We start from the raw sequence: 16,305 nt of genomic DNA, 5'->3' as shown, positions 1-16,305 counted from the left end.
TATATTTTTATTTGGCAGCTTCCTCCCCCCCCCTCCTTTTGAGTAAAGAGTCTGCATTGTAATAAATTAGGGGCCCTCTCAGCTTTACCTTGTACTGAAACTGGCTTTCTCAGGGAAGGATATTTGAAGACTGTTAGATTTTAAATCATACTTGTTAGCATTACATTTGCTTTCTAAAACAGTTATTTAGTGTCTTAAGTAACAGTCCATTCACTGTCAGTAAGATGCCTAACTTAGCTGCTTAAGACCCCAGTGAAATATTTTTACTTTTCCATTTTTGTTGCCACATATGTTGAGTTGCTTTAAACCAAAACAAGCACATGTGTTGTCTGTTTATCACACTTGAATGTGTTTAGCATTGACTGTTACAAAGTGAGGAATGCTGCAATATCAAAGAGATGGTAAAGGTGAGATGAGTGATGTAAGTCCCATTTTTTTTTTTTTTTTAGTGACCTCATGTGATGTCCTGAATGATTGGTAAACAAACTTTTAAAAATTATATAAAGAATATTCACATATTGTAGAATTTTCAGTTTGAATTAATTATAGTTATTTACATCTATCTTTGTGAATGCTAAAGACTATATTCAAGTTTAAAATCTTTTCGATATGGGTTCTATGTTGTTCAGGCTGGCGTCCAACTCCTGGGCTCAAGTAATCCTACCTTAGTCTCCAGAGAGGCTGAAACCACTATGCCTGGCTAAAATAATTTTTCAAGACACATTAAACTTAAAAGCAAAAGATGAAAAGTCAACTAGTAATAATGAAGTTGCATAAAAAATGGATTGATAAGAGAAAGAGCAAGGTGTTTTTAAAAAAGTTTTCAGTTGTAGATAGATATAATACCTTTATTTTATTTATTTATTTATTTATTTATTTATTTATTTATTTATTTATTTATTTTATGTGGTGCTGAGGATCCATCCCAGTGCCTCATACATGCTATGCAAGTGCCGTACCACGGATCTACAACCCCAGCTCCAAGACCAAAGTCTTTTTTTTGTTTTTCATTGTTGATCGACCTTTATTTTCTATTTTATTTATATGTGGTACTGAGAATCAAACCCAGTGCCCCACCCTTGCTAGGCAAGCGTTTACCACTAAGCTACAACCCCAACCCAGCATCAAAGTCTTAATAGACAAAAATTCAATTCAGAGGAGAGGACATACACATTACTAATACATATAAAAAAGGATTTAATTTCCCTAATAACAAAATAAATGTAAGTTTAAAATAAAGATATTGTTATTAAGTTAAAATATATTTAATAGTGTGTTGTTGAAGTTTTGTTGGCATGCACATTCATACATTGCTATGGAACATAGATAACATTGAAAAAGCAACTTTGTAATATGTGTAAATATTCCACTTATAAGAGTATTAAGAAAATGATAACAAATATGCCAAAAAAGAATCATGCATAAAGTTATTATCATTTATGGTAGTTAATGATTGAGGTACTTTAAAAAAATCAGAAGCAATCTAAAAGTTCAGTCTTAGGAAAATGTTTAAATATATTTTGAGCTCTCTGAATGATGTGGTCTTATGCAACCACTATCATTTATATTTATGAACTTTAAGTTAACTTGAGAGAGAAATTGTTATGGTATTGAGTGGGGAAAAACAAAGTTGAATAGCGGTCTCATATTTTGAAAAGAAAACAGACACGGGTATATGAAAAAGACTAGAAATATATACCCCAAGATAGTAACAGGATGTTTCGCCTTCAGGATCATGGATAGTTGTTACTTCACTGTTAGTCTTTCTTGTGTGACCCATTTTTTCTTAAGTATGCATGCGCAAGTTTTGCAGTCAGAAAGTTAGTGAACATATTTACTTAAAATTACTTCTACAATGACCTTTCATTGCTAGGCAATGCAGTCTGTTCAGGCCTTTGTATCAGGTTCCTTTACTATGGGAAGGCTGTTTATCACAGGGAAGAACATAGGTTTTTTAAAGGGGGAACAATTACTCTTTAATTGAACTACTTAAGAATAAATGTGTTTGCATGGAAAGTATAGAGATAGGTCTACATGGAACTTGGCAGATAATCATCCTAAAATAAAATGTCTGGAAAAGTTTTAGAAAAATGTTCTATATATAGGAAATTAGTTTTAACTTGTTTGACTTTGAAAAACAAAGTCAAACAGAAACAGAATTTGTCCATGTATTTTAGGGTTGTCAATAAGGTCCTATTTCAGCTGCTCACCTTAATGGATTTTCAAGTGTTTATTTTCTCTTCCTTCCTGCAGTTGTCTTTACGGTGTCAAGCCAAGAGCCATGCTTGTGGCATCATAATGGATTTATTGGCAAAAACATATTGGTTTTAGGCATAGTTTGAGATTGTAAAATTAGTAACACAATATCTTCAGTTGTTATGGTTTCTTAAAAGTTTTCTAAATTATTTATATCTTTAGCTTTGATTGAAAAGAAATTATTACCTTAATCTCTAATTCTAGTTTTTGGAGGAGACACAAAATATATTCCTATTTTAAAAAAAAACAGAGTGGAACAAATTATTGAGTAAATACCTTCACGTAGAGTCCTGTGTATGACTCTGTGTGTGTATTCAACATGTACACATAACTTAAAACAGTTGTATTGAATCAAAATATTTTTAAGGTGGTTAACTAGACTGAACTAATGGGAAATTTTAGATGAGGAGGAACTTAAACAATTAACATTTAGAAAAATAGCCAGTTCTTTTCTATAGAATTAGAATTTTGACAGATCTTTTTTAAAAATATTTTTAGTTGTAGATGGACAGAATACCTTTATTTTATTAATTTTTTATGTGGTACTGAGGATTGAACCCAGTGTCTCACATGTGCGACGCAAGTGCTCTGCCACTGAGGTACAACCCCAGCACCAGAATTTTGACAAATCTTTAAAGAAATACTTAATGAACATATAAGGAATTACCTGATTTCTATCTCAAATGGCCATGAAGATGTTTTAGGATTTAATTTTTTTCATTATCTCTGTTTACTGTATGTGTTTATATTGTGAGATAGTCAAGAATAAAATAAATATACATTGCAAAGAATAATAATTTATTTTTCAGTAAATTTTGTCTCATCTTTAAGAATCAGCTGCTTAATTTAATTCCTCCTAGAAGGCGTGAGAATTTTGTTTTACTACTAGGGCTATCCCAGTCATCTGCACTACAAAGAACTGGCTTCTCTTTCTGTTTCAGTAATCTGGGAATGGCAAATATTTAGAAGAACTCCAATACAATGGGAGAAGGAAAATGAAATTAAAGTTTGGTAGGTTCTTCTCTTATCTGCATTAGATTTAAAAGTATCTTTGTCTAGGGAGGAAAGAAGAAATATTTCAAATATTCAGGTCAAGTTAATGGAACTAAATTGTTCTAATTGTAGTTTTATGAATGAATGGAGAAGAATATTTTCTGTGTTTCCTTTGTTCCAATTTTAAAACTTGCTATAATATATGTTTTAGACCATTTCTCATTTCTCTGATTTGGTTTTCCATGGAATTTGGTGGAACAAAGAAGGCATTTTATGATGAAGTTATATATAAGTTCTTTTTTTTCTTTTTGACAGTCTACTGGAAAAAGTGGTAATAATTAAGAATATATTAAATATCAGCAGAGTGTATCTGTATAAATGTTTAGAAATTAACATACAGCAAAAAATAAAAAAATAGATAAAAAGAAATTTTTGCAAAAGTAAATTTTCAGAAAGAATATTAAGATCTATCACATGTGAAGAATAGTGAAATATATAGTGAAGAATCTTTTGGGATAGTACTAGTAATTAAAGAAATGCCAGTTAAGATAATTGAGAAGAGTAATTTTGTCTTTTAAACTACTTTTTTGTTTGTTCTTTAAAGGTGTTAAAACCCAGTATTTAGGTTTACAGGGTAATTTGGTAATTCAACTTAAGTACCATTAAAATGTTCATGTACTCTGACCCAGGAATTCCTAGCATGAAAATTTATCCTAAGAAAATAATTTAGAAGAACCACATCATCACCAAGGATGTAATATGTACAAAAGTTTTAATAGAAGCATGCCTGTTTTCAGTTTCTACAGTTTTCAAAAGACCATACATTGTTTAGGGATAGACTATACAATAGTTACATAAATAGTTACATAAGCATAAGCAGGCACAGTTTTGTTAATCATACACATGGTTGTAAGTATGTTTGCAGAAGGTCTGTTGGAAACATGGGGCTCTGTAGTATTACAATACAATTCTATACACATAAAACAAGGAAAATTGGCAGTATGCTACATTTGCTTACAATGCAAAATACACTTTATATTAACAAATGGAAGTTCTCTGATATGCAGAAGCTCATTCACAATAAGTGGGGGATAGGGAAGAATAGAGTTACTTTTTATTAGGTAGAGGGGAGTGAAAGGAGGGGAATGGGTATGGGGAAAGGAATGATAGTAGAGTGAAACAGACATTATTACCTCATGTACATGTATGACTGCATGACCGATGTGATCCTGCCATATGTATAATAAAAAAATGAGAGATTACACTCCATGTATGATCTATCAAAATGTATAAATGCATTCTACTGTCATGTATAACTAATTAGAACAAATAAAATATAAAAATTAAAAAATAATGGAAGTCATTCCATTCATACTTTATAAGGTGAGAGGAGCTTAGACTGAAAGGAAAGCAACTAGACTGACAGCTCTTTGAAGACAAGGATTCATCTTGGTAGCCTAAAACAGTACCTATCTGGTGACTGATAATGACCATATGGATTGGATATTCTCTCCTCTAAACACTACTTATTAGGGTTCCCAAACTCTTGCTAAGTGATCACTTTCGAATCACTTTTGACTGTTTAGAAATACAAATTCCTGAGACTTTCTGCCCTGGAATTCTTGTTCATTCACCTGAGTCTAGAGACTCTCTTTTTCTCTTTCTTTAAAAACTTTTTATTTTAAAATAATTTTAAACTTTCAGAAAATTTGAGTTTCCCTTAACTTTTCATCTAGCTTTTCTTCATGTTAGCATCTTATGTAACCATAGCAAAGTTTTAAAATCAAGGAACCTAATATAATTATACTATCAAGTCATACATAAACTTTATTTAAATTTTGCCAGTTTTCCCACTTGTATCCTTTCTCTGGTCCAGAGTCTAATGCCGGGATCCCACATTACAGTTTGTCTCTAGTTTCTTCCAATCTGTAATAGTTCCCCAGTCTTTATCTTGCATGACTTTGGCAATTTCCAAGAGATTTTGTGTGTGTGTGTGTGTGTGTGTGTGTGTGTGTGTGTGACTGAAGTTTTCTCATGATTAGATTGAGCCAGTGCATATTAGATTATGCATCCTACAGAAGGGATGTTGTACCCTTTTCAGTGTATAATATCAGGGGTATAGGATATCAGTGTGTCTTATTGGTGACGTTAATTTTGACCACTAGATTAAAATGACACAGGTTTTACTCTGTAAAGTTAGATTTTTTTTCCCTTAGTGATTTGTGAATATTTTGTGGGAAGATACTGTGAAATGATGCAGATATCCTGCTTCTTGCCAAACTTTTGCTCACTGATTTTAACATCCATTGATGGTTCTTTCCTACAATAATTACTATGGTATTGGCCATATGATAATTTTTCTTCTTTCTATTATTTTTTTTCTACATTGAATAATTGGAAAGGTACTGGAATGAAAAACTGTCTCTCCCTCATTTACTTATTTATATCAGTATGGCCTTATATTTATTTTTTCCATAGGTTATAATGCATTAGTGTTATTTGTGTATTTTGTTAGTCATACAGTTCTCTACTTTTGGCCATTAAGTGTTTTAGTTTTTTTGCTGCTGCAACTGAAAAGACCTGACCAGAACAACTGTAGATTAAGGAAAGGTTTATTTGAGGGCTCAAGGTTTCAGAGGTCTCAATCCATGGACAGCTGGTTCCATTTCTCAGGGCTCCAGGTGAGAGAGGAAGAACATGGTGGAAGCGTGTGGCAGTAGGAAGCAGCTCACATGGCGATCAGAAAGCCAAGAGAGCCTCCACTTGCTGGATACAAATATATACCCAAAGCCATGCCCCAATTCCCACCTCCTCCAGCCACACCCTACCACTTCAGTTACCACTGAGTTAATCCCTATCAGGGGATTAAATCACTGATTGGGTTAAGACCCTTACAACCCAATCATTTCTCCTCTGAACCTTCTTGCATTGTCTCAACAGAGCTTGCAGGGGGTACACCTCACATCCAAACCATAACATTGAGAGTGTCTTTGAATTGACTTTTGTGTCATTTCTACACCCCCCCCCACCTCTCACTTTGTTTTTCTTTTTCTTTTTAATACTTCCATACTTTGAGGCATCAAAAAATTATTCCAGGCTCACATTGTATTTTGCCTACATCAGTCCAAGAGCTCCAAAGAGCCCTGATTCTTTTATTGAAGATTGGTATTTAGAAACCAAGATGTTGGTGCTCGATGTGCTCCATGCTACATGGGTGTCATTCTCTGGGCTCTTTGGGTAGAGCTAGGAATTATATATACCAACATATTCATTCACACATATATTTGTTTCCATATTTGTCTGTATATATATTTAACATGGTGAGTTCATACCTGTGATTCCAGTTCAACAGGGCAAGGCTTTTACCTTCCCCCTTTTCTAATCTGTAACTCCTTTTTCCAGCAGAGAGAAATCTGATGTTCATTATCTACAACATACTGACTTATTTATTCAAATGCTGTATCCCATAAAGCAGTGATTCTCAACTGGAGGCAGTTTTATAACCAGGGGACATTTGCTAATGACCGGAAACATTTTTGGTTGTCATATTCGGGAGAGGACTAATGGCATTTAGGAATAGAGGACAGAAATGCTCCTAATCATCCTACCAATGCACAGGACAGCCCTTACAACAACATATTATGCAGTCCCAAATGCTAGTTGTGCCAAGTTGGAAAATCCGGACAATAAGAAGTTTCCAAATAGCTAGCCTGTATACCTGTAAGAAATAAATTTACTAATTAGAATATAATATTTGTATACAGTTTTTTTCCTTTCATCTTACAGTTTGCCACCAAACAGTGTCCATTAGGTCCCTTTCCATCCCTTTCAGTTCAATTGCAATATAATTACTTGTTACTGTATGTATTGAGCTATAGGTATATCCATGTGTAGTAGCACTGCTCTCACTATATTAATATATGAATAATTAATAATAAGATAGTCTTGGTGAAAGATTTTGAACCACTGATAAATACTTTAGAATACTTTAAAATATCATTTATTTCATCTGCCCCTTTAAAATTTCTAGTGTGTGTGTTTGTGTTTGAATTTACCTAATTTTGGCATAGAGGTATATTGCTACATTTTCTACACTGAGGGTATGGTGCTCAAGAATAGTTTTCTCATGAGGGATGGAAAGTTTAGATTCTACCTCTGTGTATCATGGAAAAAGATTGAGGACAGATTATTAATGATTTATCACTTTGACTAAATAAAATCTTTGCAGGATTTTTCCAGGTTGTCTGATATTTAGAAAATGTGTAATCACCAATATAAATTAGCTTGAATTAGGGCCTCTTCATTTTGGATTGTATATGGCAACAAAAGATCTCTCTTCCCCCACAATGTTAGGAAGCTTAAACATTAAGTAACTAATTAGTGCATTGTATTAGGTAAATTGACCTAGTCCCAATTAATGGGTTCTGTGGTCTTCAAAACACACACACACACACACACACACACACACACACACACACAATGATTCTAGAAATGTAGTTGTAAGTGAGTTAACTCATCCAGGCATTGTGGAAATGAAGGCTGCTTAGGCCTCATTTATTCTAGGCCCACATCTTGGTCTCTCATATATGTTGCTTCCCTAGCATTTTCCTTTTTTTCTAAGTTATTTTCTACATCCTAAGCTAGTGGTTCTCAAATTTTATGGTCTGTAGAACCCTTTACACTCTTGAAATTGAGGACCTCGAAGAACTTTTGCTTGTTATCTCTACTAATCTTGACTGTGGTAGGAATTAAAACAATTTCAGAAAAACTTATTAACATAAATAAAAATAAGCCTATTGCATATCAATATGGACATAGTTCATGAAGAATAACTAATTTCCATAATAAAACATTAGAAGAGTGTCATTATTCTAAATTGTTTGCAAATCTCTTCAATGTCTGACTTAATAGAAGACAACTGGATTTTCTTATCTGATCTTGCCCTCAATCTGTGCAATACCATACATCGATGACCCAGCTGATGGAAAATACCACTGGACACTTGAGAGGGAATGAGAATGAGAAGGGCAACATAATAACTTTATATTGTTATAAAAATTTTTTTACATTTCAAATCCCTTAAAAAGGTCTGTAAGACCCCAGGGGATCTTCCATCTTCCTAAGCTCAGGAAGAAAGAGTTGCCACAGCTATCTGTGGCCTCCCAAAGGCTCATTTTTCTTCTCTGAAGAGGTTTGGCAGGGACATAATTAGGGACACTTCCCCTCTCTTTTCTTTTCCTGACTTTTTTCTTTTACTTTTTTATCCTTGGGATTCTCAAGCTTCTGTAGTAGTCTGGTATTCCACAAGCTGCCTAGGTTGTGTCTCTGCTAATTCCAGTAAAGGTGGATTTTTTTTTTTCTAAGTTGACTGAAAAAATGATAAGATAAATGGATAGAATTTGCTCAGGTCTTAGTTTTTCTCTTATGAATTGTTCATATTTATTGTTACTCTCCACTAGTAAACATTGATAGCAAAATGAATGTGCAATTGAAGGATATTATTAATGGAAGACCTTGAAATGATCATGTAAATTCATGTTTTTTATTGTGATAGCCAGGTTTTGTTTTGTTTTAAAAATATTTACACAGTAATATTTTTTTCTAATGGAATTATTCATAACTTCTATGACAGAATTAAATATATACCTTAGTTTTTGGTATGGTATCTCACAAAAAGCCAGCATGATATTTAATAAAAAGCATTGTTAGCCAACTATTCTGTCACTATGACAAAATAGATAAAAAACGTAAAACAAGGAAAGGTTTATTTTGGCTCACAGTTTCAGAGGCTTAAGTTCATGGTTGCATGGATCTGTGGTTGTACAGTACATATGGTGGGAACATGTGGTGGAGGATACCTGCTCACCACGTGGTGGCCAGGAAATAGAGACAGAGAAGGAAGCCTTGGTCCCAGTATCCCTTTGAAGGGCATGCTCCAATGACCTAACTTACTTGTATTAGGCCTTACTTCCTAAAGGTTCCACCATCTCCCAATAGTACCACAGGCTGCCCACCAAGCCTTTTAGAACATGGGCCTTGGGAAACATTAAGATCCAATTCTTAAGAAGCACCATGATTTCTGATGCTTTGTCATATGAATAAGATTGAAAACTCTTGTATAAGGCAACTTAGAAGGAGACATACAGGGCTAAATGGCTATATACTTTTAGCACATAGAGTCTGTCCATGTTATTGATGTTAAGACAAAGATTTAGGGGGAAACCCCCTTCAGTGAGATACCTCTCCAACTCAGATAATGCAATTGATAACACACATTCCTTTTTCACTTCTTTCCTGTTTTTCTGATGCTTATGGCAAAGAAAGCTAGGCTGTAGAAAATCTGAATAGTGCATGCTGAGAGAACTCCAGAGAAAGGAAGGGGAAAACCATTCTGAGGTTTTTTTAGGCAGCAATCCTGATAATAGGAACATCTACGATACCTGTTTACACTTGCTTCATATGTTGTCAGATGCAGGCATTCATGCATCAAGATGTGTTTATTAAGCACCTAGTATGTGCCTCAAAAGCACATTGAAAAAGTCGGCAACGCTCAAAATGTATTTTCAGATAAAGCTCCACTGATTGTATGAAGACAAAGCTTAGATCTCCCTGGTAAATAATACCTACATTTCTTCCTTAAAGAGGATTAGCTTAGTATAGAAGGCAATGGAGCACAAATGTGACTGGCTGGGGGCCAACTCTTTGAAGTTCCTTAACTCACATAGACTAACCCTGTCAATTCCAAAGGTATAGGAAGTTGTAGTGTACTTTGATGTCAGAACTGTTATGAGAAACCAACTTGTGTAGTATTTCCTTTGAAGAAGAATAATTCAAGGTAATCTTTGCTTATAGAGGGCCAGTCTTTTGACTGAGAAAGCCTCGAAAGAAAAATCCTTTGCCAAAAGAGAGGCGAAAGAACCTACTAGTGATTTGAAACATCATGTTTACTTAAAGAGTTTTGAGAGAGATCATTTGGAATTAATCTGGTTTACCTAGAGGCAGAGGATTTGTTGTTCAAAATGATTCCTTATGGGAATTTACAGTTCAATGTAATGCATCTCAGAATTCTGTGGGCACCATTATGTTTAACTGCAGACATTTCCATGGTGGACCAGTTTATTGAGAAATGCACAATTTTACATAAATTCAGTGTGTATTTGAAACATTTTTAAAAGCCAGCTAAAAAGGATTTTGAGTGGGGAAAAAGTAATCACAGAAGCCGAAGGTTCAGTTTCAGAGATACCAAGTTATCAGGTTTCTTCCCTAATGTCAGATCAATGGGAAATTGGAAACTGAAAGCTGGTGTTACCCTCTTACACCTTAAAATGTTGCTTGTTAAGACAGGCACATATTTGAAATACTTGTTTGAATACCTAAAGTATAAGCCATTAGTTTCCCACCTGCTTGTCAACCTTTCGATTGGCTGTTTTCCTGATCATAACCAAAATATGTGGATATTTTTTAGGCAGTTGAGATTAAAAGAGACTTGTCAAAGTTTTTTTTTTCCATTACTCATACATTCATATTTTAAAATACTTATGTTAATTTCAGGCATAACTATTTCCTGAACTTGATAATTTTTTTAAAAAACCACATTGTTTTTGTAGTTTGCATTCAAAATGTTGATGTTCTTGAGAACAGTAACAAATCTTTTATCCTAATTTGGCAAGTTGGAAGAAAGTGTGTGGGAATTACATTAGCAAAGAAGTGCTAACGTTGAACCATTATCATTTGATTGTTTAGTCACTAATATCAAACCTGGGTTCAGGTTAGTACTCTCCTGGATCCTCGACTGCCAGTTGCGGAAGTGTTGATTAGAAGTTTCAGGAGTTCACAGTTTTGCAAAATAGATCTGCCTAACTATTAGACAAGTTAGTATTTCATACTAGTTATTTCATTTAAGACCATTCCTAGGAGATGGATAGCTTTTTAGAATTTCTTGAATGTCACAACATGGCCTTATTTGCATTTCCCCATTCACTTCTAAGTATGGGTACCTAATGGAGAGAAAGGCCCACTAGTGATTTTAATTTTACTTCTACTAACCAATCACAATGAGCATCATATGTGAACTATTGGGCTATACTCTTTACATGAATTTTTTTTTTAAACAAAGATTTTTTTTTTTTTGTAAACACCACTTTTTTGATGCTATAGATTGAACTCAGGACCATACATGCTAGGAAAACACTGTACTATTAAGCTATACCCCCTGCTCGACAAGGCATCTTTTAAAAAGTTAAAACTTTCATAAGTCATTCTGAGAAAGGAAAGTATCTTTTTTTAAAAAAAGTTTTCTTTGATGTTTTTATTGGATTAAAAGAGTGAAAAGTTACTTTCAGTAAATTTTTTTCTGGAACAAGGGAATGCTAAAGGTGTGGTAGTATTAAAAAAAATGAAATTAGAATGCCAACAATAATGGGAGAGGCTATTTGAAATGTTGACTTTTTCTTTTTTTTTTTTTTTTTACCAGAATAACAAAATAAAGCACATTAAATGTAACAAACCAGAAGATGTTTAGAAGGTCTCTGTTTTCTCCCATAACATCAATCTTCCTAAATATTAGTGATGTTAATTTTTATTGGAACCATGAAACTTAAAGTTTCTGTGTTAGTTTAGCGACAACTTTATCTTGGGTAGCTGTTTATGTCCAGTTTTTCTGTGTGTATTTTTCCCCCTACTTGAAAACTTTTAATAGATCAATTCTTAGTAAGTTTACTTAGTTGTTTACATATTTTTAACCTCAAAAATAAACAAGGTAAATATTTTTATAGTTAAAAAAAAGTAAAATACTTTTTACCCTGAGATTCCAACTCTCTTTAAAATATGTTTTATTTATGTGGTGTATGTTTTGTATTTCTACTTAGCATGCTTTGGGAAAAGGTATTGGGATCCTTTTGAGGTCAAGAAATTTTAAGTGAAGAATGAAAGAAGAAAAGTGCCTCAAAATATAAGCAAGCTAGTATTAAATCAATTGATGGTTAATCCTTTGAAAGCCAGGGCTTTGCTTGGTATCTAGTTACCTTGTATAGCTTGTCTATAGAACTGATTGATGATAGGTGAATCTGGTTTTTCCCAATCAGTACTTTTTCTGCAATTTCTTAAGGCTCCCGTTTAAAAGTAGCTCTTTTAAGAGATTTTCTGATTAACCCTGATGGAATGTAAACAGTAGCACTTGGAATAGTATCTTTTGACTTTTGTGATAATGTGGTTCTTTCAAATGGAAGTTTTTCATTGGCTTATCATTTTCGCCATGACTGTTTTCCCTATAGTTTTAGCTACATATTGTCAATCTACATGAACTTAATAGACTTTGAAAATGCTTTAAGAAACAGAAAAAGGAAATACCTATTATGTTAGAGATGTAGGAAAAATTTTTTAATGTTGCGAGCATTACTTCAATAATATACAATATTCAAAGGAAGACAGATTTTGATTTATCTTGAAAAAACTCCTTTAAGCCTTTTCCATTTTGCTCTTAGAGAGCAGAAATCTTAACCAAGAAGGTAATAAAAAGTTTTATGTCTTCATTTCTTGAATTAAAATCATTCTGAGGTCAGTCATAACTGAGAGCTATGCCTTTCAGTTTGTCTTGTTGGAATTTGTACTTAAATATGAATTAGAAAGTGGAAATAAATTGAGGATAACAATATTGCTAAAGAAGATTTCCTTGAGCATATAGAAGGTCACAGTCTCTAATCTTTTAATATTTAAATGATTTTTTAAATGTTCAATATTCTATGAAACACCTGCCATTATTAAATAGTTTCATTCATTAATTTATTCAACATGCATAATTATCAAATGCTTTCTCTATAATCAGGTTTCTATATGGTAAGCACTGGATATTTAATAGCAAAATAGTTATGATTCCTCTTCTTTGAGTTTATTTATGCTGTAGGTCACTTAGTGGATAATTACTGACACCAGTTATGTATCATAACCTGTGTTATAACCTGAGGTCGTACTTTGTGGAGAGAGAAGCAATACTTAAGTATTTAATGATTCAGATCATTTCAGATGAGGATCAGTACTTCAAAGATAGTAATATAAGGAGAACTAATTAAGTACCTGGACTGATCTACTTTAAAGATAAATAAGGGTGATAAATATTAATAGTAATTACACAGATAAATATGATAAATGCCATAAAGGAAAAGCAAAGAATGCTGTGACAGCATATAAATGAGGTAGGTGGGGTTAGTTTGGGAGATAATCAGGGAAGACCTCCTGGAAGAAATGACATTTGAGTTAAGACCTGAGCTATGATTGACTACGTGTAATAGTTTGCTATGGCTGCTGTTACCATTGTGACACACTGGGTGATTTTAAACAGCCAGATTTATTGTTTCTCAGTTGTGGAGGTTAGAAATCCCAGATCAAGGTGTCAGCAAGACTGGTTCCTTCTAAAAGATGTGAGGGAGAATTTGTTCCATGTCTACCTTTTGTTGGTTTGCTGGTAATCTTTGGTGTTACATGGTGTATAGACACATCACCCTGATCTCTACTTCTGTTAACATTGTGTTTACTCTATGTGCATGTATGTGTCCACCTTTTTTCTTTTTTAAGGACATCAGTCATGTTGGATTAGGGGCCCCATCTTAGTCCAGTATGAACTCATCTAATTACATCTACAACTTTATTTCCAAATACATCACATTCTAAGGCAGTGGGGGTTAGAACTTCAAAACATATGAATTTGTGGGGGACACAATTCAACCCACAATATTAGGAGTTAGCTCGGTAAAAAAGAAGGGGGAATTAATTAATTTTATTTTATTTTTTTTTTTAGGAAGAGAGACCAGAATCTGTCAAGGTCTTGTGTTAGAATCAAGGCTCATTTAGAGAGTAAAGTATAGGTGAAGCACAGAAACTTAAGAGAAATAGTGAAGTGATACAGTTCTACAGAAGGTAGAATAGATAGGGCCCCGAAACCAGCTGGAAGTGGTGTGAAGGAAAGAGTAATCCAGAGGGGTGGGAGGGGTGGGGGGGAAGGGAAAAAAAATAACAGAATGAATCAAAAACATTACCATAGGTAAATGTATGATTACACAAATGGTATGCCTTTACTCCATGTACAGAGAAACATGTATCCCATTTGTTTACAATAAAAAAAATACAACAATTCTGACAATAAAAAAAAAGATAAGTTCCTAATTGTTGCTGTGATGAGTTAAAGTATTTTTGCCATATCCAAGCAAAGACATTCAGTAGACAGAAATTTCTGTACATCAAAAGAAAGTCTGAGGTTAGAAATAAGAATTTGGGAGTCAATTGTATTATAGGTCAAACTTAGCTAAAATTACTCAAGAAGAGTGTTTTTAGATGAAAGGACTGGGACCTAGCACCTTGAAAATGACCCCTACTTAACAGAGGAGGCCAGAACAAAAGCCAACAAAAAATCAAAAGGGCATGCAAAAGGATGCAGTAAGAAATACTGGATAGAACACTGTTTAGAATACCAAGTTTTGAGGAAAGAGTTTTTGGTTGATGGATCCTACACTACAGGAAGAATCAGGATGAGACCTGAAAAGAAATCTCATTTGCTGATTTGAGATCATTAGTGAATACAACCAGGTTCATGGAATAGTGAAGGCGGAAGCCAGGTTTTTTTGTGTTTAGGAGAAAAGGGCAGATGAGGAAGCTGAAGTAGGAAATACAAACTGCTCTATTAAGAATTGGCAGTGACAGGAGGGGGATGAGGAGGGGGGCATGAAAATTTTAGAAGATGAACTTTTAAGTATTTGGAGAAGAACTTGAGTATGATTGAAAGTTAGAAGCAGAAAATCATTGAGGGTAGGGAAAGAAGGGAAAGAGACCTTACTTAGGTAAGGATACCTAAGAGAAACATTTTCGTAGGGGATTTACATCCTGGCACTTGTCTGGAATTTTACACTTTTCCATATCCTAAATGCTGAAAAATAATTCAGTGGAGAAATTAGGAAAACAGGGAAAATATTTTAATTCTCCTTCAAGTTTAGCAATCAAGACACATTACCAATTCAAAGGAACCCATTGACATCAAGTGTAAAGAAAGAGCAGGAAGCATTGAAAGCAGGGGTGTTGAAAGTTCAGAGCTTTTTCTAGGAAACTGAATAGGAGCACCTAGGAGAGATGGTTTCACAGTGGGTCATAGTGGTGGCATTGCCATGTACTTGTATGTAGTTCTAGCCCTGGCTAGATGGTGAATCATTCTTGCAAACCAAGTATTGATAAATATATTCACATAGTATAATACTGTGTATGATTCCAGTGAGTGATGTTCCATGAAATAATTTTGGACAAGAAAATAAATTCTTATCTTGGCAATTTGGATGTGTGATTCTGTGTAATGCTATTAACCTTAGTAGGATATCCAAAAGTTACATTATTCAAATGCTATCTCTCTAATAATACTCTCTGAGGATTTTTTCCCCCTTTTTTGGTATTTGTTATTGGTTCTTTTAAGTTATACATGATATTAGAATCTATTTTGATAGATTTATGCAAGCATGTAATATATCTTATTCTAATTAGGATCCCAGTCTTGTGGATATACAATGATGGTAAGATTCACTGTGGTGTATTCATATCTGTACATAGGAAAGTTATGTCAGATTTATTCTACTGCCTTTCTTATTCCTATGCCCCCACTTCCTTCATTCCCCTTTGTCTAATCCACCAAGATTCTCTCTCCCCCACATATCAGAAAACATTCAACTTTTGGCTTTCTGTAGGCTCTCTTCAAACTTTTGATTGTTTACTTTGCCATGAAGAAAGTTTTTAGTTTGATACCATCCCATTTGTTGATGCTTGATTTTATTTGTTATACTTTGACAGTTTCGTTAAGGAAGTCAGTTTCTAAGCCTACATATTGGAGTGTTGGGCCTACGTTTTCTTCTAGTAGGCACAGGGTTTATGGTCTAATAACTACATCTTTGATTCACTTTGAGTTGCATTTTGTGTAGGGTGAGAGATAGGAGTTAAATTTCATTCTGCTATATATGGATTTCCAGTTTTCCCAGCACCATTTGTTGAAGAGGATTTCTTTTCTCCAATGTATATTTTTGGTGCCTT

At 33.9% G+C, this 16,305-nt stretch overlaps 1 protein-coding gene across 5 annotated transcripts in view; it reads left to right on the top strand.

Moving 5' to 3' along the window:
* The window catches only part of Disp1 (dispatched RND transporter family member 1), a 196,107-nt gene that overhangs the window by 78,127 nt on the left and 101,675 nt on the right, over nucleotides 1-16,305 (top strand). For 2 of the 5 annotated variants that reach the window (XM_047521414.1, XM_047521422.1), the window contains exon 1: nucleotides 3,252-3,267. The exons of the other annotated variants lie outside the window; for them this stretch is intronic. In XM_047521414.1, coding sequence (XP_047377370.1) covers nucleotides 3,252-3,267 — 16 coding nt within the window. Of the gene's footprint in view, nucleotides 1-3,251; nucleotides 3,268-16,305 lie in introns of those variants that run through there. 5 annotated transcript variants of the gene reach the window in all.

This window comes from Sciurus carolinensis, chromosome 12 (genome assembly GCF_902686445.1).
Source record: "Sciurus carolinensis chromosome 12, mSciCar1.2, whole genome shotgun sequence".
Taxonomy (NCBI): domain Eukaryota; kingdom Metazoa; phylum Chordata; class Mammalia; order Rodentia; family Sciuridae; genus Sciurus; species Sciurus carolinensis.
Note: the sequence above shows the minus strand (reverse complement) of the source record. Positions and strands in the feature narration are given on the sequence as shown.